Source organism: Lynx rufus, unplaced genomic scaffold (genome assembly GCF_022079265.1).
Source record: "Lynx rufus isolate CCGP_SWC_20201006 ecotype Redwood Valley unplaced genomic scaffold, mLynRuf1.p SCAF_11, whole genome shotgun sequence".
Lineage (NCBI taxonomy): Eukaryota > Metazoa > Chordata > Mammalia > Carnivora > Felidae > Lynx > Lynx rufus.
Window position 1 is genome coordinate 31747638 of NW_025814825.1, and position 26982 is coordinate 31774619.

At 34.2% G+C, this 26982-nt stretch overlaps 1 protein-coding gene across 1 annotated transcript in view; it reads left to right on the top strand.

Moving 5' to 3' along the window:
• KIF20B (kinesin family member 20B) overlaps positions 1-26982 on the top strand; it is a 73294-nt gene that overhangs the window by 24712 nt on the left and 21600 nt on the right. The window contains exons 19-24 of the mRNA XM_047073149.1: positions 947-1066; positions 4960-5113; positions 8848-10078; positions 10414-10552; positions 16927-17046; positions 18996-19056. Of these exons, the coding sequence (XP_046929105.1) occupies positions 947-1066; positions 4960-5113; positions 8848-10078; positions 10414-10552; positions 16927-17046; positions 18996-19056 (1825 nt within the window). The remainder of the gene's footprint in view (positions 1-946; positions 1067-4959; positions 5114-8847; positions 10079-10413; positions 10553-16926; positions 17047-18995; positions 19057-26982) is intronic.

Genomic DNA, 26982 nt, shown 5'->3' on the forward strand with positions numbered 1-26982 from the left:
TCACCTAAAATTACTGTTGTAAAATATGAGATATGGCCTGATCAGTGTGCAGCATTGAATTCTGAAGATCTTCGGCACCTTGTATCTTTAGATCCGATAATCATTCCAAGTGGTTGTAGATGGATTTGACATTGATAGGTCTAAATATGAAATTACAAGCATACATGCACGTGTAGTGAACTTAGAGCTCTAAACTTGCTATTTTTCCTGACCTTCTCTGGCATGGGTCTTATATCAATTTATATTTATCCTTCTAAAGAGCTAAATATTTTAAGATATAATTAGACATAAATAAGATCTTTGGTATCTAATATCCAGTATTTGAAGAAATAACCAAAATAATGTACTTAGCAGAAGACACTACAGCTAGTGTTTGGATGATTCCTAATCTTTTCCTTTGTTTTTTCTAGTTATAAAAATAGTAGATCCTAGTTGTAAAAATTCAGTTATATGTAAAATAGAAAATAAATCCCCCATAATCTTTGTCCTAAATAAAAATGGGAAAACCAAGTTGGTTGGTATCTTTTTTTTAGACTTTTACTTTATATGTATTTATTTGTATAGAACATTACTGTGTACTCTTTTAAGTGCTTTACATCTCAGAACAACTTTATGATGTAGATACTGTTATTTTTTATTTGTACAGAGACATAAAATAGCTTGCCCAGGATCATACAACTAGAAGGTGGAGAAGCTAGGGTTCAGACTCAGATGGTCTGATTCCAGATTCCTCTTACTCAATTCATTAAATTGCTTTTCTTTTTTTTTTTTAATGTAAATATATATTATTTTTAAACAAAAATAAGGTCATACTATGCATGGTGTGTTGCTACTGGTATTTTTACTTCGTTTTAAATTTGAAGGAATTCTAAAATTATATCCTATTTGCATTTTATCTATCCTAAAATATATTTACTAAACATTGCTGTTTTTCTTCTCTTTAAAGACAATACTTAAGCAGAATCAAAAAATTCAAGAGTTGGGAGATATGATTGCTCAAAAAGAGGATACAATCAATAAATTTCAAAACCTAAAATTTCATACGGATAACACGTTTATAAACAGTGTAAGAATTTAACTTTGTCTGCCTTACAAATTACATTAAAAAGTCTATGTTTTGGTTCAAAATAAAATAATTTAAAATAGCTCATATAGCTAAAAATAATTTACTAAGAATGTCGAATTGTTTATTTGGGTGTTGAAATTCAGTTTACTCTTGTGCAAATCTGAATTTTTGAGTAACTTGCAGGAGAACATTTGACCTCTTTGAACATAATATCCCACAGACTATGCTGGCAGTACTTTACATGTATGAGAGAGAAGAACACATAGCCCCTTGGAAGGGGAGCTCTGGGGCAAAAGGAACTTCATGTGCTTAGATATCTTCAGATCATAAAGATTTCCATCACTGTATCTATATTTCTGTATCTCTATATAGAACTTTAAATGAAATTCAATGGTGGAGGCTGCCTGGGTGGCTCAGTCGGTTAAGCAACTCACTCTTGGTTTCCATTCAGGTCACAATCTCATGGTTCATGAGTTGGAGCCCCATGCCTACCTCTATGCTGACAGTGTGGAGCCTCCTTGGGATTCTGTCTCTCCCCTGAACCCATGCATGCGTTCATACTCTTTCTCCAAAATGAATAAATGAACATTTAAAAAAAATGAAAATCATTGAAATTAGGGTTTTTTTGTTAGAGGCTTTTTTTTTTTTATTATATGCATTTTTGCTAATGTTCGTATGCTTAATAATAGCAAGGATATTTTCTTTAAAAAATTACATCATGTATTGTGTGCCATACAAAGCCTTTAAGGGTTTTATACATATAAATTTAGGTAATTTCATATTTAGTTAGTTTAGGATAATCAGCATGCCTTTTAATCCTTTGTTTAAAAAAATGATTTTTGGTTTTATGTTTTTTATTGTAAACTCCTTTAGATTATTTTTTGAATTAAAAAAGTCAGAACATATAGACATAACATAATAGGCTGAGTAAACTAATAGCCAAACCTCTCTGCTTTGTTTGGAGGTGTTTTTGTAGGTCTTTTTCTCTGACCAGGTGAGTCAGGGTTGGTGTCTTGTAAAAAGTGACTGTTGACTGTCCTTTGTAAGTTTACAGTCAAGGTCCATTACCCACCAATATTCTCTGAATCATCTCAACATTAGGTGGGCTTTTGATACTGCATAGGTATATAAGAAGAGTAGCTTACCTTCTGTCTAATCTCTGGTAGCAGACCTGTCTTTTGTTATTTATTAGATGCATTATTCAGGCTATCTGACTTTTTTTGTACCTGAACTGGGAAAGACACCCTTGTAATAAGGAGGACAGAAAGGATAAGAAGCATAAAATGGCTTATTTTAGTCAAGAAACACTTGTGAGTGTCTACTGGATGCCAGGTACCTTGTTAGATTTTGAGATAGGTTAATAAAAACTAGTCCCCTTAATGACTCCTCAGTAAGAGAGAAACCATATAAACATAATTACAATGAAATGTGCAGTGTAGTCACTATATGCAAGAAGCTGAGACTAGGTAGAGGTTTAGGGAATACTTTCTGGAGGTTAAAATGATTTAGTTGAGCCATAAAGGGTGACTAAAATTCAGCCAGTTGAAAGTAGGGGGAGGGGACAGTTTGTAGCTGTGATAGACAAGAAAATAGGCTGGCCTTTCAGGTTTAGGAATCAATGTACAGAGTCATGGAAGTGAGAAGTCTTTCAGTCACTGTAGGAAAGCACAAGCATTTATTCAAGAAGAAAGTTTAAAAGCAAGGAGAGGTGAGAAATGAATCTGGGAGTGGTGGGTTGGGGTAAGATGATAGAAGTCCTTAAATACTGCACTAAAGAGTTTGGATTTTATTTTATGGGCAGTGAGGAGTCGTTAATTTTAAGGAGAGGAGTAGCAAAGTTGATTTTTTATTTTGAGTGATGTATTTGGAAACTTGTAGGATGGGATTGGGATGGAGTTAGACTGGAGGCAGAGAGACCAGAGAAGCATCTTGGAAGAGTCAGGTGATGGTTGATGAGAATTTTGATTAAGGGTCATTGGAAAGTGGTGATAGAGATTAAGAAGAGAAAATTGACTTGTGAAATAAGGGGAGGTAAGACCTTTTGGACTTGGGGCTTGACTTTTTACAGTAACTGAATTGCTGGGCCTCCAGACTCTCTCAGCACCTTTGTTTGGTTAGTCACCACATGCTTTTGCTCTAATCACTTCATTTGCATTTTAAGTCTTATTTGGTTTGGTGAAGGAAAATACAAAAAAGAAAAAAAGCCAGAGACAGATCATACTGGCGACTACCACTTCGAAGAGAATTATTAGAAATTTAAGGTAGAATTATATTTATTTCTGTAGTATGTTTGTTTGTATACCACAGTGTGTCAGTAATGTTTAAGTAATAGTGAGAAAGCACTATAAAATAAGCCATATTCCTAATTTAATAGCCCTTGCCTGTAAATAAACTTTTTAGATGGGTTCTAGATTGTGTTATCAACCAAGTTAAAACAGTGTGCAGTATTGTTCACATAAATATGTAAACAAATGCAAAGTAATTTGGGACTTAGCCTGGATGTGCTGTTAAACTGTTAATCTAGGGTCACTGTTCCAAAGCTTGTCTTGAAAGCAGACTCTTCTGAAAGATAAAAAAGTTTGTCTTGAATGTCGGTTCTTGATCATCCTTCCATCCAAAAGCATACTCAAGGGGCAGTAAAGACTCTTTTCAGTAAATGAGTTGTGGAGGATAGATTTTTTTTTTTTTTTTGGTGAAGTTGTATCCTTTGAAGGAGGAAAAAAATGATCATACCATTTTGATAGGTCTAAGAGTGAGGAAGGAGCCAACTTGATCCTGTTATGGAGTGTTTGAATGAAAACTCTCAGGCTCTGTCAGCCGTGTGATCTTTCTATTCCAGGATTTTGTTATTTCTCAGTGACACCAGGGGACTAATTGTGAAAACGCGTGGAGGTTTTTCGTCATGACATCCTCCTCTGTTTAGGGGTAGCTAAAAAAAACTTCTTAAAAAAAAACCTCATTACTTTGTAATTTAAAAAAGGCATCTCATTTATATCTTCTGAATAAAATGTTTTATTTTATGGTATAAAATGGCATTTTGTTTTTTTCATACACTTTTTTTTCCCCCCAACATGGATTGCTACCAGCATGTAGGGATTTAAGTAATCTTTGCATTAAAAAAAAAAAAAAAAGTCCCTGCCTTTACCATACTTTTGATTACTTTATAGACCTAACTACTGAGTTTCATCCTTCCTCTTTCTGGAGAACAGTATATTCTATCTTTGTTTTCTGCTAACCTTTTAGGGAGGCATAGTATTTGTGTTAAAAAATAAAAATCTAAGTGATTTTTATTGTTTAGATAAACCAGGGGCTCAGTTTTAAAGCTGTATGTGGACTGTATATCTTTATACATAGGCTTAGAAGCTAAGGCCTAAACTATTTTTCTGGGAGTTGTTAAAGATAAGAAGGTGCTGCTTATCTCTGAGAGGCTTTGATTACAAAACAAAACTTGCAGAGTTTCTAGAGGGGGACCTCAAGATTTTAAGTTTAGCCATCTGTAAGAAACAGTTTTGTGGTAGTATTTTTGTATTTTTCTTTCGAAGCACATTTGGAATGTGACTTAAAGGTAAGTGTTTTAGGGTTCTCCAGTTATCCCCATGCAGGTCTAAACCCACTAATGATGAATTTGATTTTCGGTATCAGGGTGAAACTACATGCTTAACTGACTTTAAGATAAATATTTTTGTTTTCCTTAGAGAGTGTACAAGTTAGTTAATATTACTCATTTGCCAGAGCCGTCAGTTATTTTAGGGTGAGATTTAAGAAATAAATTAGAAAATGTTTCTACTGATTTGAAAATAAAATTTTTATGATACACCACTGAAACATTTATATAGCTTTTACATGTATTGTAGCTTTCTGTATGTGAACTAATCTTAATTATTTTGTTTTAGGACCAGGCTGGTACCTCTTCTTTAATAACAAGCAATACATTGGCTTATAATGAAACAGTTCAAGTGCTTGAGGATGACAAAACCAAAACCGATTTGGGAAGAAAAAGACAAAATGAAAATGAACTTCAACCAGAAGAACCGCCAGCAAAGAAAGGTACTACTTTATTTGTCAGCAGGAGGGCTTTCAGAAAGTTAATTCCTAAACCAGTAATGGACAGAGTTGCAAATAGGAAATTTACTTATCTAAGGAAAAAACCTGAGGAAATGTAAATGTCACTGATTTTTATGCTAACATTATAAACTGCCTGGAGGATGGGTGTGCGTATTTACAGCTGTCTTTTATTTTAATAAAATAATTTTAGATACTGTGTTTTTATCACTCTTTTGCATGCCTATGATTCTTTTTACTTCTGTGCTTAATGGTAGTCTTCTTTAATAAATAATTACAATATCTTTTCATGCCCAAATCTCTCCACACTGTTTTCTCCCTTTGCATTCTTTATTCCTTCTATAAAAGGACATTTGACAGTAAGACTTCGAGCTGAACAGTACCAAAGACAAATGTGCTTGAGTTATTGCATTTACTGTAGAATTACTAAAAAGTGAGTGCATGCTTACTGTATAATGTATATCTCAGTTTATGTGGAAGAATATATCAACTTTTATGTTCTCTCTAAGAAAATCATTGTTTTTTTTGGAAAACTTTTGTAGTATGATACAGGGCGTAAGGGCTTTCTACGAAAGGTTTATAAACTTTAGCAACCTGCCTAGCTGTTTCACCTTGAGAAAAGGGGTAAGTTAAGTCTTAACTTTGGTCATTAGCAAAATAAAATAAGTACTACCTGCCTCCTGAGGTTTTCAAAGATGAAGGCAGTGGGTAGTATACCAACATGATAAACCTTATAGAACCTCAGTGAAATGAATGTTTACAAAAGTAAATGCCTTAGAGGATAATATAGCATTAGATATATGGTTTATAGGATGTGTGGTGCTCATGTGAGCTAATAGATCAAGACATAATAAACATATGCCTTCTGTTATGCATTGAAGGAGGGATGCCTTTGCTATGATTTTCCATAGCACACTGTTCCTCTCCCTCTTTCGCTTTGGTCTGTGCCATAGAGTAGCTGAGAACGTAGGATCAGTAGGTCACTAGGAAGTGGAAGTGGCCAGGAGCAAGTAATACACACAGTGGGACTAATCCTAAAGGTAACCTTTTCATGAAGAGTATTTAAGAACTGCAGTTGTTAGGCATAAATAATTTTGATATGGGTAGATTTAAGTAAGTTTATGTAATACAACAAAATATTTTTTTCTCCTTAAATTCACAACCACTTGGCCATTTCTCAGTTTTTTTATGTTATTAGAGACTACAAGGAATATATATGTAAGGTACCCTATGAAAATCATAGTTATAACCACCATCTTTCCCCTTTAACTTCTACTAAAATCTCTGGAATAAAATATGTGAATCCTGTAACCACTAGGATAGGATCAGGGGGTTGATAGTGTTTCATAGATGCATGTTTTCTCTTCTTAAAAAGGAATGCAAAGCAATTTTCCTATGAAAGTGAATTTGCTTGTTTGAGGTCACTGTATCTGTACTTTGGGAAAGCTGGTAACCATGTAAACAGTCTAAGAAATAAGCCTTCAGGTAGCAATAAAGGAGGCAAACTAGAGACATGATACAGTCTGCTTACTTGTGATTGTTCAATCAAAACTGTACCTGTTATAACAAAATATAGTAAGCAGTATACGTGTAAGTTGAGTATAGTGTAAATACTGAATTAAAGTGTTAACTGCATTCTTATTGTTTATGTGTAGTTTTTATAAGTTAACAATAGATACTGAAGAGTTTTTCCCATCTCTGTTGCTTGACTAATACTTTAATTTCTCCCTGACAAGGCTGTTCTGAATATGTTGTATAAATCTTTTGATAGAAAACATTTAAAATTTTCTGGAAGAACAGTATGAGTATCTGAAAAAAAAATCAGGTACAAAACAAATTCGTTTGATTTACCTTATGTTTGTAATTATCCCAGTCTTGAAATACAGTAAAATTAAAAGAACAACATTATTTGATCACAAAAGTTTTATTGAGCTTTCTGTATTCACTTGAGGGTTTAGGGACTATATCCATATGGTATGCGTGACTCAAATTTCTCAACTTAGGATAGATAGGATCTATTTGTGAGTTCTGAATTTCTGATTATTCTCATTTTAAACTTGCTTAGATCCCATCTCTCCTCATGAAGGGTTCAGACAATTTTATAACTTGTCATTTTAAAGGGCAAGAGGATTCTTTTTTTAAAAAAACATTTCTAAGTTATGAAAAAAAACGTCCAGGACTCTTATCATCCTCATTTAGTTTTTTTAATTAGTCATTTCCACTGATGAAGTCATAGGTATAAATATAGCATGACAAGTAGAGAATTACATGAAATGGGAAGTAAAACAGACATCTGAACCAGTGGAGACTGGATCATTCCACTTTGGGACGACTCGCCCCAACTTTGTAAAAGGTTAGGAGACACTCAGATGGAAGAATAATATATTGGTTGAAGATTATTTAAAAAAAAAAAAATCCGTAAGAGGAAGTGGGCTAGTTTGTTGTAAAAATAGGGTAAATCTTTAAGATGCCAGAGTAGCTGGAATCCTTAGAATAAATTAAGAATCTTGAGGCGGTAAATTGGGAAGATGTAACTACAAACATAAGAAAAGCTTCAAAAATAAACTAAGCAGCTTTTAAGATAGTGAGGCTATACAGCAAGGGTAATGCCATGTTTTCCCCACCCTCTATGAGGCAGAGGACACAATGTGAGTTACAGATAATAAAACCTTATTCAGTGTGCTTTTAAAATTAGTCTGTATTAAAGAAAGATCTTGGGATTCCGAAATGAGATTGCACAGTTACCCAAGAGCATTTAGACAATTAGGTGAAGGAAATGAATATGGATTGTATTTGAAAAATAGAAATCTACTGATAAGGCTTGTTTTTGTATCCATACTGTTGAAACTGAGATAGGTGATGTTATTATTTCTGCTTTACATTTGAGGAAGTGGTCTTAGGGTTGGGGAGTTTATTGACAGTTATACAACTAGTGAAGAAGGGTAAGGCAATATCAGAGTTCTCAGAATTTCAACGATTTCCCCCCCTAATTTTAGCTGTTAAAATAGGTACTCAGTTTTCGAGTCATTAATTCAGTAGATCTGTAATACAATTGTACTTTAAAATTGTTCTTGGGGCGCCTGGGTGGCACAGTCGGTTAAGCGTCCGACATCAGCCAGGTCACGATCTCGCGGTCCGTGAGTTCGAGCCCCGCATCGGGCTCTGGGCTGATGGCTCGGAGCCTGGAGCCTGTTTCCGATTCTGTGTCTCCCTCTCTCTCTGCCCCTCCCCTGTTCATGCTCTGTCTCTCTCTGTCCCAAAAATAAATAAAAAACGTTGAAAAAAAAAAATTAAAAAAAAAAATTGTTCTTTAAGGTTTGGGATGTCCACCTTAACTGTCTCATTATGTGATTTCCTTCCCTCTGTCCCATGTTATAATGATAACAAAGACTTGTAGTAGAAAATTTAGATAATATTGAAAGTTATAAAAAGAAGAGAAATAACTGGTAATCCTGCTCAGGTAGCTACCATCTATTTTGGCATGCTTCCTTTGCTAACTCTTTCTGCATTAATTTAAGGAACTATAATTTTTACATCAATGGGCTTATGTGGGTGTATGTTTTGCAACCTGTTTTTCCTTTTTCACTCAATGCCCTGTTTCTGTTTCTCATTAAAAGTTTGCTTTCATATTTTTTGTATGTTTTAATATTGGCCTATAGGGTAATTTTTTGGTTTTATTAAGGTTTGCCAGATTAATAACAGTTTTCTTATTTTTAAAGGACCTATCCACGTAACTCCAACTGAAGATGAAAAGAAAAGTGAAGAAGTGCAGAAGAGCATTTCAGAAGATGAGGAAGGCATTAGAATTTTACAAGAAAATAATGAACTGAAAACATGTCTACTCATGGCTGAGAATGAACTTAAAAATGAAAAGGAAGAAAAAGCAGAATTAAACAAAAAGATCATTAGTTTGCAGCAGGAACTTTCTTTTTCTGAAAAGAAGAGTTTGACTTTAAATATTGAGGTCCAACAAATTCAGTCAAATTATGATAATGCAATTTCTGAATTACATGTGCAGAGAGGTATAAATCAAGAACAGGAGGAAAAGATTGAGAAATTGTCAAAGGAAATAGAAACCGCTAGAAAAAATATCACAACTAATGTTTCACAAATAAAAGCAATGCAAGCAAAAATAGATGAACTACGAATGCTTGATTCAGTTTCTCAGATAGCAAACATAGATTTACTCAATCTCCGGGATCTGTCAAGTGGCTTTCAAGAGGATAATTTACAGAATACACAGTTACACCTTTTAGATAATGATGATTTGGTAAGTAAGCAGGTTAACGAATATCATATTCAAGAACTCGGTAGGGAAAGTTCTTTCCACTCTAGTATTGAGGCCATTTGGGAAGAGTGTAAGGAGATTGTAAAAGCCTCTTCCAAAAAAAGTCATCAGATCCAGGAATTGGAACAACAAATAGAAAAATTACAGGCAGAATTAAGAGGCTGTATGGATGAAAACAATAGGCTAAAAACAGAGGAGAGGGAGAATAAAAATCAAGGTGACCTACTGAAAGAAAAAGAAAATCTTATACAACAGCTGAAACAAGAATTGCAAGAAAAAAACATTTCTCTTGATGTTCAAGTACGGCATGTAGTTGAAGGGAAGAGAGCACTTTCAGAACTTACACAAGATGTTACTTGCTATAAGATGAAAATAAAGGAACTTAAAGCAATCTTAGAAACTCAAAAAGATGAATGTAGTCGTTCAGCCAAGTTAGAACAAGAAATATTGGAAAAGGAATCTATCATCTCAAAGCTAGAGAGAAGTCTGAAGGAATTTCAAGCAAATCTTCAGGATTCTATTAAAAACACCAAAGATTTAAGTGAAAAGGAAATCAAGTTGAAAGAAGAAATCGCACAATTAACAAATAATTTGCAAGATGCAAAGCATTCACTTCAGTTAAAGGAAGAAGAAAATGAAACCAACCGGCAAAAAGCAGAAAAGTAAGATAAATGTTATTAAAATATTTAAAAATGTGCAAAGCATTTATTTTATTGGTTTTCCTATGTAGCTTTTAAATAATAGATGGGCATAACTTAATCTAATACAATATAGCATGTATGGTGAGTAAAGAACTTGAACTTTGTTCAAATAGACCTTTGGAACCCAAAGTTATGTGCAAAAATCTGTTTATAAAATCACATGAAATCCTTTCTGAAGGACTCATTGGACATTCCAGGTTTGTGAAAATAGAGAATTTTGTAGATCGTTAGCAGTTACACATATGATCTTATGTGTCTAGTGGTGGTCACTATAGAACATGATTTGTGTTCTTTAGGTTGAAAGAGGAGCTCTCTGCAAGCTCTGCTCTTACCCAGAATCTGAAAGCAGATCTTCAGAGGAAGGAAGAAGACTATGCTGAGCTGAAAGAGAAACTGGCTGATGCGAAAAAACAGATTGAGCAAGTACAGAAAGAGGTAGGTTGTTTGAAAAGTTGTATGGCCAACTTAAATAACAAAGATTGTTTCCCTTCCATAGCACATTTTTTAGACACAGATTGTAGAATGAAACAGAACATTTACCAACTCCATAATTTTTCTTAAAATGCTGAGAAAACTTATTTCACAGAAGAAAATTTAGCCAGTTTCAACAAACAGGAATGTTCAACGTTAAGAAAAATATGTGGGGGAGGTTGATGGGGGAATAGGTGAAATAGGTGAGGGGGATTAAGAGTCCACCAATCATCATAAGCACGGGGTAATGTGTAGAATTGCTGAATCACTACTTTGTACACCTCAGACTAATATAACTGTATGTTAATTATCCTGGAATTAAAATAAAAAACTTAATAAATCTCAAAAAAATAAAAAAATGTGCCTCATATAGGATTAGAATCTTTTTTTCTTTTAAGCACTGCCAAGTTCAAGTTCCCCCAGAAGTAAAAATGAAACTTGTTTGCAGATAATATTCATAAGTGTATGCAGTATAGTTGTAACAAGTTTTTATTAGTTTAATATTAAAATAGGAAATGTAATCACTGATTGCAAGTACAAAATACACAAAAGTATATACAGTGAGAAAAAAAACTCCCTCCTTCCTAGCCATCAAGTTTCTCTCCAAGGCATCAAACGATACCAGTTACTTTCTCTTTACTTCTTCCTCTCTCTAGCCTTCTTTCTTCTCTTTCTGTAAAAAAAAAAAAAAAAAAAAAAAGGAAAATATCCTATAGACACTGTTGTGAATCTTAGTTTTTTCACTTAATAGTGCATCTTGGCTGTCTTCTCATATCAGGATAATGTCAAGAATCTCCAGGGGCGCCTGGGTGGCTCAGTCAGTTGAGTGTCCGACTTCCACTCAGGTCATGATTTCATGGTTCAAGGGTTTGAGCCCCACGTTGGACTCTGTGCTGACAGCTCAGAGCCTAGAGCCTGCTTCGGATTCCGTGTCTGTCTCTCTTTCTGTCCCGCCACCCTCACACTCTGTTTCTCTCTCTCAATAGTAAATAAACATTTAAAAAAAAAAAAAAAAAGAATCTCCAAATGAACTATTTTATGACTACAAACTGTATTTGCCATTAGTTAATTGGTCCTGTATTATTAGACAATTCAGATAATTTTGTCTTCTGCTGATTGAGCTTATGCAGCAAAGTCATTTGAACATTTACAAGAAATTCTGTGATACATAAATTCCCAAAAGTAGAATTTATGATTCACTGATTTGTGCATTTGTAATTTTGATGCATTTGTAATTTTGATACTCTCAATGCCAATTTGTAAGCCAGAGGTAATTATGAGAATAAGAGAATATTTTTTCCACCCTAATCCACAAAGTAGTATTTTATCATACTTTTTGATATTTGCTCATTTGACAGGTAAAGTATATATCTCACAGTAATTTAATTTGCATTTTTCTAATTATGAGTGAGCATCTTTTTGTTTAAAAGCCATTTATATTTTTTTCTATGAACTGTGTATTCATATCTTTGGCCTTTTAATTTGGGTTATTGATTTTTCTGTTTTTTTCAATTATTTTTGCTTTATAGGAGCTTATTACATATTTAGGAAATTAGCCTTTTTAAAGATATGAATTGAAGACCCCTTCTCATTGCTGTTTTTCTTAATAGGGTTCTTTTTTTGCCTTAGAGCAAATTTTGATTTTCATGTATTTAAATTTATTTATTTTTCTTTCATGACTTCTTGATTTTGTCTTGTACTTAGAGTTTTTCTAAAGCTGAAAGTTGCTTTTTTTAATAAATGTGGTTTTCTTTTTTTTTTTTAATTTTAAGCTTTTTATTTTTAAGTAATCTCTACACCCAATGTAGGGCTTGAACCCATAACCTCAAGATCTAGAGTTGCATGCTCTCCCAACTGAGCCAGCCAGGCACCCCTAAAAGCTGAAACAATTTTTAATTTTTTTATTATTATTTTTTTAATGTGTATTTATTTTTGAGAGAGACAGAGACAGTGCGAGCAGGGGAGGGGCAGAGAGAGAGAGGGAGACAGAGAATCTGAAGCAGGCTCCAGGCTCTGAGCTGTCAGCACAGAGCCCGACATGGGGCTCGAACTCATGAATTGTGAAATCATGACCTGAGCCGAAGTTAGGTGCTCAACTGACTGAGCCACCCAAGTGCCCCAAAGCTGAAACGGTTTTAAAGAATTATTTTTTATTATTACTTTGAGTTAGTTAAAAAGAATACTTAAATGTGTCTGGTCTGAAGAAATTGATATAGCAAATGCTTGTGGGCCCCATCCCTACTTATGCTTCCTACCTCCATAGAAGTTACTACATTGAACATTTTGTGTTTAATCTTTCTTACCTTCTAAAAATATAATTTAAAACCATATTTATTCTTTATCTCTAAGTATATTGTATTTTTCTGAGACTTTTTCACATCATATTTCTGAGATTCATTTATGTATATTGTAATAATCACTTTTACTGCTGTATAATACACCCTTGTGTGACCTTCTGCTATTTATTTATCCATTCGCCTATTACCATTTAGGTTTTTTTTTTTCTGTTTTTTGCTGTAGAAACAGCATTCCTCTTTTATACATGCCTGTGCATATACTTGTGTGAGAGTTTCTATTCCAAGGGGTGGAATTGTTGCATTAGACGATGTGAAGGGGTATTATTGCCATTTGGAATTGCATTCCTCTGATAATTAATGAAGTCCAGCATCTATTCATGTGTTTATTGGCTATTTGTCTGTTCTGGTTACTAACTATTCTGTGAAATCATTTGTTAATATTTTCTCTTAATTGTGCTTTTTTTTTTTAATTAGTGTGTAGTATTTCTTTATTCTTGATTCTTTGTCAGTTAAATATGTCACAAATATCTTCTGTTTTGTTGTCTTTTGATGATTGAAGTTCTTTATTTAAAATCTTTTTTTAATATTTATTTTTGAGAGAGAGAGAGAGAGACAGGCAGGGCACAAGTGGGGGAAGGGCAGAGAGAAAGGGAGACACAGAATCCAAAATAGGCTGCAGGCTCCAAGCTGTCAGCATAGAGCCCGACGTGGGGCTCAAACCCACAAACCGTGAGATCATAACCTGAGCCGAAGTCACACACTTAACTCTCTGAGCCTGAAGTTCTTTATTTTAATAGTTTTATTTTTTAAATTCTTTTGAAAACCAGACCATTTCATTTTTCAAATGTACTTAAAAGCCAGCATCTGTCAGTGCTCCACTTATTTCTATGATTCTTATTTTCACTCAGTTTTTATCTCTGTATTTCTTAACTTTTTTTTTTTTTTGCTAATTCTTCAATGCATTTAAAAAGATTAAATTTATTTTTTTTTTCATCCAGTATATATATATTTTTTCAACAGAGGATTGGTTAGTTTATTCTAAACCATTTGAAATTGAAGTTCTGGAATAGTTTATTATTTAATGTAAAAAAATGCCCATTATAAGATAGCATTAATGTAAATTAAAAATGAATAAAAAAGTTAGAATGGATATGAACTTTCTGATTAAATAAGCAACAATTTTCATGACCATTAGGTCTGTCTAGTAAAGAAAAGGAAGGGGGAGAGAAGCTCTTGCTATGGACCCAGTTCCCCTCTGCACTTTTTTGGATAGAGGTTCTTTTCTTTCTCTGCCAGCTCCTTAAGCACTGTGATGCCTGGAAGCTTTGGCCTAAGTTCCGTTTCTTCATTTATAGTGATTTGTAGAGATGTGTAAATTGTATTTCTCATTGTTTCATCAGCACAATTTATAATTTATAAAGTTTTCAGAATCATCAGTATAAATAGCAGGATTCTGATTTAAGTACAAAGTTAAGAGCTAAGCTTTCATGATAATATGGGAAAATGCTTGTGTTATAATATTAAATTATAGAAGGTGAACCCACTTTTATATATAGTCAAACCTTGAACAGATAAATTTGAGCTGTGCAGGTCCACTCTTTTCTTTTCTCTAGCTTTACTTTATTGTAAGAACACAGTATATAATACATATAACATACACATGTGTTCATTGACTTTATGATATTGGTAAGGCACGTGGTCAGGTTTTTGGAGAGTCAAAAGTAATATGTCGGGGCACCTAGGTGGCTCAGTCGTTAAGTGTTCGACTCCTGGTTTTGGCTCAGGTCATGATCTCACGGTTCATGAGTTCGAGCCCTGTGTCAGGCTCTGTGCTGAAAGTGTGAAGCCTGATTGGGATTTCAATCTCCCTCTCTCTCTGACTCTCCCTGGCTTGCTCTCTCTTTGCTCTCTCTCTCTTTCTGTCTCTCTCAAAAACTAAATAAGTAAACATAAAAATATTAAAAAGTAATACGTCAATTTTTGACTGCATAGAAGATATGTATCCCTAACCTCTGCATTGTTCAAGGGTCAAGTGTATATGGTAAGATTAAAAGTTTGTGAACAATCTGCATTAAAATATAGACTGCAAGGAAATATATAAAAATATTACATATTTTGATTAACTTAGGCAGTGGCATAGGTAACTCTTTTAAACCTCTATTGTTGCATTTATTACTATCTTATAGTATGTATTCATTATAATAAGGGAAATATAACAACGTTTTTAATCAGTGGAAGGAAAATATAAATCATACCACCATAGGTAAAATGTAAAAACCTATGGAGTTTCATATAAGTATATACAGAAAGTTTCGAAGTTACGTGACAAATATTTTAATGGTAGATTAGATGAGGAATGTTAGACAGTAAAGATGACCTAAACTATAATTAGATAATAGGAAAATTCTTAGATCAGTAAGCTAAAAGCAATGTGGTATAATTTGGAAAAGCATTTGTTCGTTACTCAGAAGATTTGGATCCTTCGCTTTCTAGACACGTAACTTCCTGGTTTAAGATACTATTTCTGAGCACCATGATTATCAGTAAGCATTCTCAAGGATGGTATAATTAACTTCTATTCACATGGAACCAGTTACTTAATAGTTCATTTTTCCAATTAAATAATAGCTCCTTTTTCTAATTAAAAACTTAATTGTATATATTATTTGGAAATATTTCTTAACATTTCTCATTTCTCTCTTCTGTTTAAACATGACCTCTCTTGCCAGTCCATCTATCTTTTTTTAGATCTTTGTGTATGCATTTGACTTAATATATGTATGTAACGGCTGTGTATGCTTGCATGTGTCTATTTTTATAAATGGAATCATGTATATATAAATAGTGCTTTTTAACTCTAGTTTTGAGATTTTTTTTCACACCACTATTTACAAGGCTATCTCTTTTTATGTTTTATTGTATAGATGACCACTGTTACCCTAATGATGGTTATTAAGGGTATTTTTTCTTTTTCAAAATAATATGTACTGTCAATGTAAGTAATAATAATGACAACAACAATAATAGCTTACTCTGGGTCAGTTATTCTGAGTTTACATATAACATCTCATTTAATTCTCAGACATATTAGGGGTAGGCATTGTTTTTAACTTCCATTTAATGGATAAGGAAACATGTACTGAGAGATCTAACTTGTCCAAGTTCACTTAGCTAACAAATGGTAGAGCCAGGATGGAAACTAAGGTGGTCCTTATGTGCATATTCGTGCAGCACACAGTCTTTATTTCTTGTTGGCTGATAGTTTATGGCTGTAAAATTGGTAAGGATGGTTTTATTACTCTAAGTCCCATATTTTTTAAACAAAATAAAAATAATAAATATTATTAATGTATGATTATAAAGGTAATATGTATCTATTGTGTGGTAAATTTGGAACATTCAGAAAGCCTAAAAAGAAATTTAAAAATTCCCTGAAACCAAACCACTCAGAGCTACTATTATGGTATTTCCATGCTTTTTATGAAGGGGAGCTTTTTTCAGTTTATAGCCTTCATTTTATGAGATCTCTAGGATTGTTAGAGAATTGTAGAATTATGTTACCAGTAATCAAAAATCAGTTGACCTTCACTTGTGTGGATAACTTTTGATCTTATGATTGTTCCATTTTCATCCTCTGTGGGCCATTGTTAGCTTTTAAAGTATTTCTTGTATTACTGATCCCATTACTCAGTAAACCTTGGAAACCTGAGCCAGTATTTTCCTCATAGAGTATCTCTATTGATTTTTCTGTGATAATGATTTTGCTGTTGCAAGGTGCTATGTTGATTCTTTTTTAGAGCACTTAGAGAATTTGAAATTCTTAAAATATTATAAGAAGAAAGTGATCTTTTCATATGCACTCTCCTTTAGTGTATTAAGACATTTCCTATAATTTGAAGCCATATCATAATGTTAGACTCTGTAATTTTTCTAATGGGTTTTAAAGGATACGAATCTTTGAACCAGTGGCCATGAATTTTAAACAACAAAAAGCAGTATTATAAAAAACATTTAATTTGTTTTATAAACATTACTTTGTAGGTATCTGTAATGCGTGATGAGGAGAAATTGCTGAGAATGAAAATCAATGAACTGGAGAAAAAGAAAAACCAGTGTTCTCAGGAAATAGATATGAAACAGCGAACCATTCAGCAACTCAAGGTAACAGTTTTGTTTTTAAAATAGTTTAAGTAGATTTTGTTGGTGTATTTTAGTATCTACTTAAATGTATCCATTCTTACAACAAATTCTCTTTTGGCTATTTCTGGAATCTAAAATTTTTTTTAATTACTTAAAATTAAGTATGGCCATAGTGATTTGCTTCTAATGAATAGAGTACGGAAAGGAAAAGGTAGTATCTTTACAGTAGAGAAACCTGGCAGGTAGCACCTTAACCAGGTGTTCAAGAATAGCGTCACCAGTAGTAAGTCATGTTGAGACCATGTGCTTCCTGATAGGATGTGTCCAGAAGGGCAGGGCCATCTCATGTGGTATTTTACCCCCAAATCCATAATCTCAGTTTAATTAGGAGAAAACATCAGACAAACCCAAACTGAGGATGTTCTCCGAAATACCCGACCAGTAAAAAGTGTCAAGGTTATTAAAGAAAAAGATTACCAAGGAATTCTCACAGAATAGAGGAGACTAAGGGGAAATGATTGCTAAATGCAATCTTCGATCCTGTATGGGATCCTAGAAGAGAAAAAGGATGTCACTGGAGAAACTGGTGAAATCCAAATAAAGTCTGTAGTGTTCATTAGCATTATTGCATCAGTGCTAATTTCTTTTTTCATACAAAGATGATTTTTTCCATATTTTAAATAATAGAGAATGGAGACTCAACTGCTCATTCTTCTGTCCAGTGTTTTGCAATTTTTAAATAAATGTACTTTGATAATGTAAGAGTTAACATTAGGGGAAGCTATGTGGAGGTTATACAGGAGATCTCTTCTATCTTTGCAACTCTTTTGTGAATCTAAAATCATTTCAAAATAAAAAGTAAAAAGAAAGTGAAGCTCATGTTCTAAAAAAAATATTTTTCAAAAGGACACTTAAAAAGCAAAATCCCTTTATAAGTGATTATATTTTGCTTGACATCAATTAAGTGGATTGGGCAACAATAAAAGGAATGGATTTGTTGTATTCTTTGCATGTTTGCTTTTAAATGAAGCAAACCAATGAATATTCAGATATAAACACATGATTTAAATTTTTTTTAATGTTTATTTCTTGAAAGAGAGAGAGAGAGAGAAACAGAGCATGAGTAGGGGGAGGGGCAGAGAGAGAGAGGGAGACACAGAATCTGATGCAGGCTCTAGGCTCTGAGCTGTCAGTACAGAGCCCGACGCGAGGCTGGAACTCACAAACGGTGTCATGACCTGAGCCGAAGTCAGATGATCAACTGACTGAGCCACCCAGGTGCCCCAACACATGATTTAATTTTTAACTGAATGTAATCCTAATAAAGCAGCCTGTACTTTCATAATAGGATTCAGAGATTTCCAGGTTCTGTAATGATTCATTGTAAAATTTATAAAGTAAGGAGATAGTGTTGACACTGAATGGACAGGGAATGAAGGATTACCAGATAGGTTAAAACTAGAATTGGAAGATTTCCAGTGTCCATAATTTAGTCTTGCCTTTGTGGCTCCTGTTATTTTTTTCAAACTTCCCAGCTACTTTCTATGTAGAGGGTTTGGAGGACCCTATTTTTTCACCTTTTTAAGTTTATTGATAGGGAACTTTTTTTTATGGTTTTCCTTGTTCCTTCTATTGTTAAATGTATAGTGAGCCTCCATATCCTCATTTCTACTTTTTTGGTGTATAAGAGAAACCTGGTAGCTTAAAATATTGAGTAAATAAAATGACTGGGCAGTAACTTTGAGGTAGATTAAAGGTATCAAGTTGTTTTTGTTTTTGTTTTTCTTATTACTACTCTCACCCTGCCCTTTGTCCAAGGTGAAAAAACTTGGAAGTTTGAGACTAGTAATCAGCCTTGTAGGAGAGAGATTTCAAACCTAACATTGAACCTTATTTTTAAATCCCAATATTAAATATTGGTGTGCATTTTAGTTATATTTGCATTTAATTCCTGTTGTTTCATTTTGCAGGAGCAGTTAAATAATCAGAATGTGAAAGAAGCTATACAACAGTATGAGAGAGTATGCAAAGGTCAGGAGCAAATCTCTATTTCCGGTACTAAAATAACGGCATAACAATTGATTTAGCATTTTCCTCTGAAAATTATAAAGTAAGGTCAACATAAGATGTAACTGTATCAAAGGAGAAAAGCATTGATTTTTTTTTTTTATTTATTTGTTTTGAGAGAGACAGAGAGAGCACAAGCAGGAGAGGGGCAGAGAGAGAAAGGGAGAGAGAATCCCAAGCAGTCTCTGTGCAGTCAGCACAAAGCCTGATGCAGGGCTCGAATTCACGATACCATGAGATCATGACCTGCGCCAAAATCAAGAGTCCCAGACGCTTAACCAGCTGAGCCACCCAGGCGCCACAGAAAAGCATTGATCCTAATAAGTAACTTGTCAACATAAAGTTTATTCTTAGAAAAATAAAACATTAAAAAATGCTCAGTTAAAGGAATATTGATTTCTAGATAATGGCCACTATTTTCTGAAAAACAAAGTCGGTTACATAGGTCACAATGAATGGAATAGATTTCTAGCAAAATCATGTAAGAATATATGTCAAGTAAAACATCTTTAAAATTAAAATATTTTTAAAAAGTTTTTAAAAACCATTAAGTACTTCAGCTTCACATCTTATGTGCTGAATTGTGCTTTTTTTACTCAAATTTTACTTTTAAATTTGAAATGTAAAATTACCTTTGTAGATGATACATCTTTCTATTTGTGATATTATGTGCATTCCTCTACTGCCCGTCACTCATCCCTCAATCTCTTAGTTGTGTGGTTAGTAGAGCTGGGATTTGAACGTAGGTCTGTTTCATTCTTAAGTTTCAGATTCTCTTCGCTAATTCATGCTATTTGTATTTGGCCAACTAAAAAGAAGGGGTAGGTCAACCAGAATATTTGTTTAGATGATTTGGACATTTGTAGGATTAACTAGGATCAAATATTTGAGTGTGTGTATGCATAAATATACTGTGTATATATCTGCACACTGTCCTAGTTTCTCCTGCCTGCCTTTTTAGGCTTTTGTCCCTTAACATTTCTTATTTCTATAATGCTTTTAGGGATTTTCTTTACTTTGCTCTTTTGTCATTGTTGATAAATGTGAATAGATCTTAGCTATTCTGAAAAAGCATGCCCTTGGACCAGGATATAGTTTCTATCATATTTTAATTTTTCCTCTCGTTGCACAGTATTGAGAACTGTGGCATAGGCCCATTTTGACAACTTTAATCTGACTTCCATGCTCTTGAAACTTGCTCCCAAGTCACTTATAACCTACGTATTTTCAAATCTATTAGCTTTTTGCAATCCCTCCTTTCCTTTGTCCTTTCTTTTATTTTGACATAATTATTCACTCTCCTCCTTTTCCTCCTTTTCATTTTTTATGTAGCATTTATTGTGTGTGAGTATATTTTTTTCTAAATAAAATGGTAAATATGTAGCTTCCCCCCTTTTGAGACTTGTCTCAGCTGTTGTGATATGTTCTGTACCAGTTGCTGCCTGTCTCTCAGAATGAGCCTCAGCCACTGTGGCAACTTTCCTAACGAAGGCCTCATCCTCTTTGTTCCTTTTGTTTTCTCACTTGAGAGTTCATTCACTCCTGTGATTTCATTCCCCAACAAACACAAAGGGCATTTTCACTTTGGCTTCTATATGTCCATTTAAACACTGAGTGCCATTTACTTAGCTATCTTAGTATAAAATTCTTGTTTTAAAAATTGAGCTATAATACCTAATAATTACCTTTTAAAAGTGTAATGCTGAGTGCATTTTAGTAAATTCACAGGGTTGTACAATCACTATCATTATCTAATTCCAGAACATTTTCATCACCCAAAAAAGAAACCCTATACCCATTAGCTGTCAATCCTCAGTCCCTGTCATCTACTAACATACTTTCTGTCTCTGGCTTTGCCTGTTGCAGACATTTCATGAAATGGATGCATACAATATGTGGCCTTTTGTGTCTCACTTCTTTCCCTTAGCATGTTTTCAAGTTTCATCCATACTGTAGCATGTATCAGTACTATATTCCTTTTTATGGCTGAATAATATTCCATCACAACAAATATACCACATTTTATTTATATATCCGTTGATGGACACAGGTTATTTTTACTTTTTGGCTTTTATGACTATTTGTGTATAAATTTTGGGGTGGACATATGTTTCCAGTTCTCTTGGAGATATATATCCAGGAGTGGAACTACTGGGTCATACGATGATAGCTCTGTAATTAAGTTTTTGAGGAACTATGACATTTTCCCTCAATGGCTATACCATTTTACATTCTTACCAACAGTGAATGAAAGTTCTCCAAATAGTTACCAGAATTTGTTATTTTTCATTTAAAAATTTCTAGTATTAGTTTCCTAGGGCTGTTCTAACAAAGTATCACAAACTTGGTGCTTAAGACAATGGAAGTTTCTTTTCTCACGGCCCTGAACGCAAGAAATCTGAAGGTATTGATAGGCATATGCTTCTTTTGAAGGTTCTGGGGAAGAATCTTTCCTTGTCTCTTCTGATTTCTAATGCTTGATGGCCGTCCTTTGTGTTCATTGGCTTATGGCAGCATAACTCCAATCTGTCTCTGTTTTGACGTGGCCATCTTTCTGGTTTTTTTTGTTTGTTTGTTTGTTTGTTTAGTTTTTTTAATGTTTTACTTATTTTTAAGACAGACTATGAGTGGGGATGGGGCAGAGAGAAAGGGAGACACAGAATCTGAAGCAGGTTCCAGGCTCTGAGCTGTCAGCACAGAGCCTGACGCGGAGCTCGAACTCACAAACTGTGAGATCATGACCTGAGCCCAAGTCGGACGCTCAACTGACTGACCCATCTGGGTGCACCCTTTTTTTTTTTAAATTTCTTAATGTTTAACTTATTTTTTTTTAATTTTTTTTTCAACGTTTTTATTTATTTTTGGGACAGAGAGAGACAGAGCATGAATGGGGGAGGGGCAGAGAGAGAGGGAGACACAGAATCGGAAACAGGCTTCAGGCTCTGAGCCATCAGCCCAGAGCCCGACGCGGGGCTCAAACTCACGGACCGCGAGATCATGACCTGAGCTGAAGTCGGACGCTTAACCGACTGTGCCACCCAGGCGCCCATGTTTAACTTATTTTTAAGACAGAGAGAGAGCGTGATGAGTGGGGATAGGGAACATGGCCATCTTTCTTATGGGTGTGTCTGTATTGGTGTCTTCTCCCTATGTGTCTCTGTCCAAATTACCCTCTTCTTAAAAGAAGACCAGTCATATTGGATTTAGGGCCCACTCTAATCTAGTTTACCTTATTCCTAACTTGCTTATATCTGCAACTACTCTATTTGCAAATAAGGTCATATTCATCGTAGGTGGCCATGAATTTTTTGGGGGGGACACTAACCTAACATGCAGGTAGGTATAAAGTATTATGTCATTGTGATTTTGATTTGCATTTCCCTAATGACTATTGGTATTGAGCATCTTGTCTTGTGCTATAGGCCACTTGTATATCTTTGGAGAAATTGAAGTCCTTTGCCCATGTTTCATTTGGGTTATTTGTCTTTTTATTATGGTGTTGTAAGACTTCTTTATATATTCTGGATACATGACTTATCAGATAGATTTGCAAATGTTTTCTCCCATTCTGTGGGTTGTTTTTTACTCCCTTGATTGTGTCCTTTGATGCATAAAAGTTTTGGATGAAGTCCCATTTATCTGTTTTGACTGATTGTATTTTAGGTATCATGTCTAAGAAACTGTTGCTTAATCCAAAGTCATCTGTGTTTTCTTCTAAGAGTTTTAAGCTTTTAGCTCTTATATTTAGATTTTTGATTCATTTTGAGTTAATCTACTTGAGTTATAGTTTTGTATATGGTGTAAGGTAGGGGTGTCTAACTTAATTTTACATATGAAGATTCAGTTGTCCCAGAACCAATTTTTGAAAAGACTCTTCTTTCCCCTACTGCATTGTCTTTGCACCTTTGTTGAAAATCAGTTGATCATCAATGTAAGGGTTTATTTCTGTACTTTCAATGCCATTACCACACTGTATTGTTATTATAGTTTTACAGTAAGTTCTGAAATTAGGAAGTGTTATTTTGGCTATTTTGGGTTCATTGCATTTGCGCATGAATTTTAGAATCAGCTTGTCATTTTCTGCAAACAAGCCAGCTAGAATTTTAATGGAAATTGTGTTATATCTTGAGGATCTGTTTGGGGAAATTGTCAACCAAATGTGGAACATCTTTTCATTTAGCTAGGCCTTCTATAATTCCTTTCAGTGATATTTTTTATTTTTTAGTGTATACATTTTGCACATCTTTTGTTAATTCATTTCTAACTGTTTTATTCTTTGTAATGCTATTGAAAATGGAATTGTTTCCTTAATACCATTTTTTGGATTGTTAATTGCTAGTATATAGAAACACAATAGATTTAATTATATTTATCTTGTATCTTGTAAACTTGCTGAACTACTTTATGAACTCTAATAGGGTTTTCTTTCTTTCTGTCTCTTTCTTCTTATGTACAGTATCATGTCATCTGCAAATAAAGGTGGTTTTACTTCTTTGTTTTCATTCTTTTAGACTTTTATTTCTTGTTCTTGTTTAAGTGCTCTGGCTAAAACCTCCAGAACAGTGTTGAATAAAAGTGATGAGCGTGGACATTTTTGTCTTATTCCTGATTGTAGGGGGAATGTTTTCATTCTTTAACCACTATGTATAATGTTAGGTGTTGGATTTTTGTAGATGCTTTTTATCAGGTTGTGGAAGTTTGTTCCCTTCTTTCTGTTCCTAGTTCATAGGGTGTTTTTATCATTAAAATGTGTTGAATTTTGTCAAATGTCTTTTTCTGAATCCCATTGAGACAATTGTATGGTTTTATTCTTAATTAATTAGGTGTATTGCATTGATTGGTTTTCATATGTTGAACTAAACTTGCATGCCTGGGATAAATCCCACTTGGTCATGGTGTATAATGCTTTTTATATATTGCTGGGCTTAGTTTGCTGTACTCTGTTGAGGTTTTGCAACTATTTTCATATGGGATATTGGTCTACAATTTTCTTTTCCTATGCTGAAGTTTTTGAAGTCTTGTTAAATTCTGAATGTGAATGTGCTCAAACTGCTTTAACTTTCTGGATCTCTGTTACTGATGTCTACTATTTCCATTATTTAGACCAGGGATTAGGAAATGGAAGTCTTCTGACCAAATCCAGTTTACTGCCTAATTTTTTAAGTAGTTTTGGAACATAGCAACACATTCTCTTGTATTGTCTGGCTGCTTTTATATTACAGTGGCAGAGGTAAATAGTTGTTACAGTCCCTTAAAATAATTGTTATCTGACCCTTTGCAGAAAATGTTTGACTATCTTTGCTTTTAGACTTTAAATAATATTGTCTTCCCACACCCTCAGAAGTAGTACCTAAGTTACTTTACTTCTTTTTACTCCATATTTGTCCTAGCTCATTGCCAGGTTTTATGTCAAACTCACTCGTATAGCAACACAGCTAGATTAGATTTTTCTAAAACTCTTCTTTCATTGTCATTTTCCTATTAAAATTTTTCAATCCTTTCATATTGCCTACACAAACTTTTACCCTCTAGCTAGGGATTTTAGTCTACCTTTTTCTAGCCTAATATAACTTTACTGCTCTATCCAGACTAATTTGTTTTGTTCTCTTATTGTGACCTGCTCTATTTGCCTCTATTCCTGTGATAAAGAAGGCAAATAAAAGACCACACATTTCCTTTGGAAATAGATGATCTCAAGAAAAATACCCCAGAAGAAATCACTAACTAAAACAATAAGTCTCTACATATTTGGGAAGTTTTGAGAAATTATTCCATATAATCACACACAGATCTTACTTTACCTTCCCCCCCCCACCGCCCTTTTTAACTTTGTAATTTTTTTTTATTTGAGAGAGAGAAAGATTGGGGGAAAGGGGCAGAGAGAGAAAGAGAGAGAATCCCAAGCAGGCTCCAATGCTCATCCCATGACCCTGGGATCACAACCTGAGCCAAAACCAAGAGTCGGACATTCAACTGACTGAGCCACCCAGGTGCCCCTTAACCTTTATTTTAAAAGGCTAAATAGTATTACATTTTATTGATATTGATATATCATACTGTATTTAATATGACTTTTTTTTAATGTTCATTTTTGAGAGAGAGAGAGTGGGGGAGGGGCAGAGAGAGAGGGAGACACAGAATCTGAAGCAGGCTCCAAGCTGCTGTCTGAGCTGTCAGCACAGAGTCTGACATCGGGCTCGAACCCATGAATGGTTAGATCATGACCTGAGGCGAAGTTGGACGCCCAACCAACTGAGCCACCTAGGCGGCACCCCCCCCCCCTTTTTTAATGGGAAAAGAAAATTTTATTCCCTTGAAAGAAAGCCTTAAGTAATGTAATAAAATTTATTAGGGTAGAGGAGGTAAAACTGATTTTAATATACACTATTGCAAGGAGCGGAGTCCTTCATTTGCCTGAAGCTATGGTGTTGATCATAAATGAAACATAATGTCAAAATCTAGTAGGGAATATTATATGCTTGTTTAAGGTACAATTTCAATTGCTTATAAAGTAGGAATCATTATTCCTATTTTTCTCAAATTTTAATTAAGAAATAAACATTTGTGAAGGAATCAGAAAGTAAAGATCACCTGAATACCCTTTATTAGATTCACTGTTTTTAAAATATTTTGTCACATTTGCATCTGTCTCTGGCTCTTGTCTCTTTCTCTAATATGCATGTATAAAACTGAGCAACTTGAAAGATATTTGCAGGCATCAATGATACTTTACGCTTAAATACTTTATCATGAAATTCATAAGGTAAGGAATCATCTTACCTAAATACAGTATCATACTTAAGAAAATTAACAACACATTTATAATCTAGTGTCCAGTAATATGAACTCTTTTGATGAAAAAAATACTTTTGGTTATTTCAGACATTGTTTTTTTGTTATTATAGACATTACCATGAATAAATTTGTACAAAAGTGTGGATACATCCGACTTCAACCAGGTCACGATCTCGCGGTCCGGGAGTTCGAGCCCCGCGTCAGGCTCTGGGCTGATGGCTCAGAGCCTGGAGCCTGTTTCCGATTCTGTGTCTCCCTCTCTCTCTGCCCCTCCCCCGTTCATGCTCTGTCTCTCTCTGTCCCAAAAATAAATAAACATTGAAAAAAAATTTAAAAAAAAAAAAAAAAAAAAAAAAAAAAGTGTGGATACATGTAAATATATTTGTAAGGAAAAGTCTCAGCAGTGTAATTGTTGGCCCAAATGATGAGTATTTGAAATTTTGATAAATATTGCTAAATTGCTCCCTAAAGTGATTAAACTAGTTTATATTCACAGTAAAATAGTGTATAGAATGCCCGTTTCCCCACATTTTGCTAGTATCAGGTGTTACCAAAAACTTCGGACTTTTGCCAGTGTGATATGTGAAACTGGTGTCCTGTGGTTTCATGCTTCTGTAGTTGGTCCGTGTACATCTGGTATATATTCTGAAATAAATTTTAACTATCAATAAGTGAGTATTTCTAGTCTGGAGTCTTTGATGGCGTTTATATTTATTTCTCTCCCTGGCCTCATGTACGTGATGGCCCTTTTTTCTACTTCCTACTTGTTCACAAATGTTATGTTGAAGCCTTTATTCCTTGAAGCCTTCCTAGGACACCATAGCTCTAGTGACGCTCTCCCCTCAATGCTTAATGCTTGGTTGCTGGCTTATTTGACAGTCATTTATTTAGCTGTGGTAGCTCACGGCTATCTTTAGATAGCAGTGAAGAGATAGCTGTCTCCTAGCTGTCCACATGCTGCTTTATTTCATTTTATTAGTTGTGTATTTCTGGATTGCTTCCTGAAATGAAGTGTATATTATTGGAGGTAGTGACTGATAAAATAATTCTTTCTTTTTTTTAACTGCACCTACCTTTCAAATAATAATAGTCATT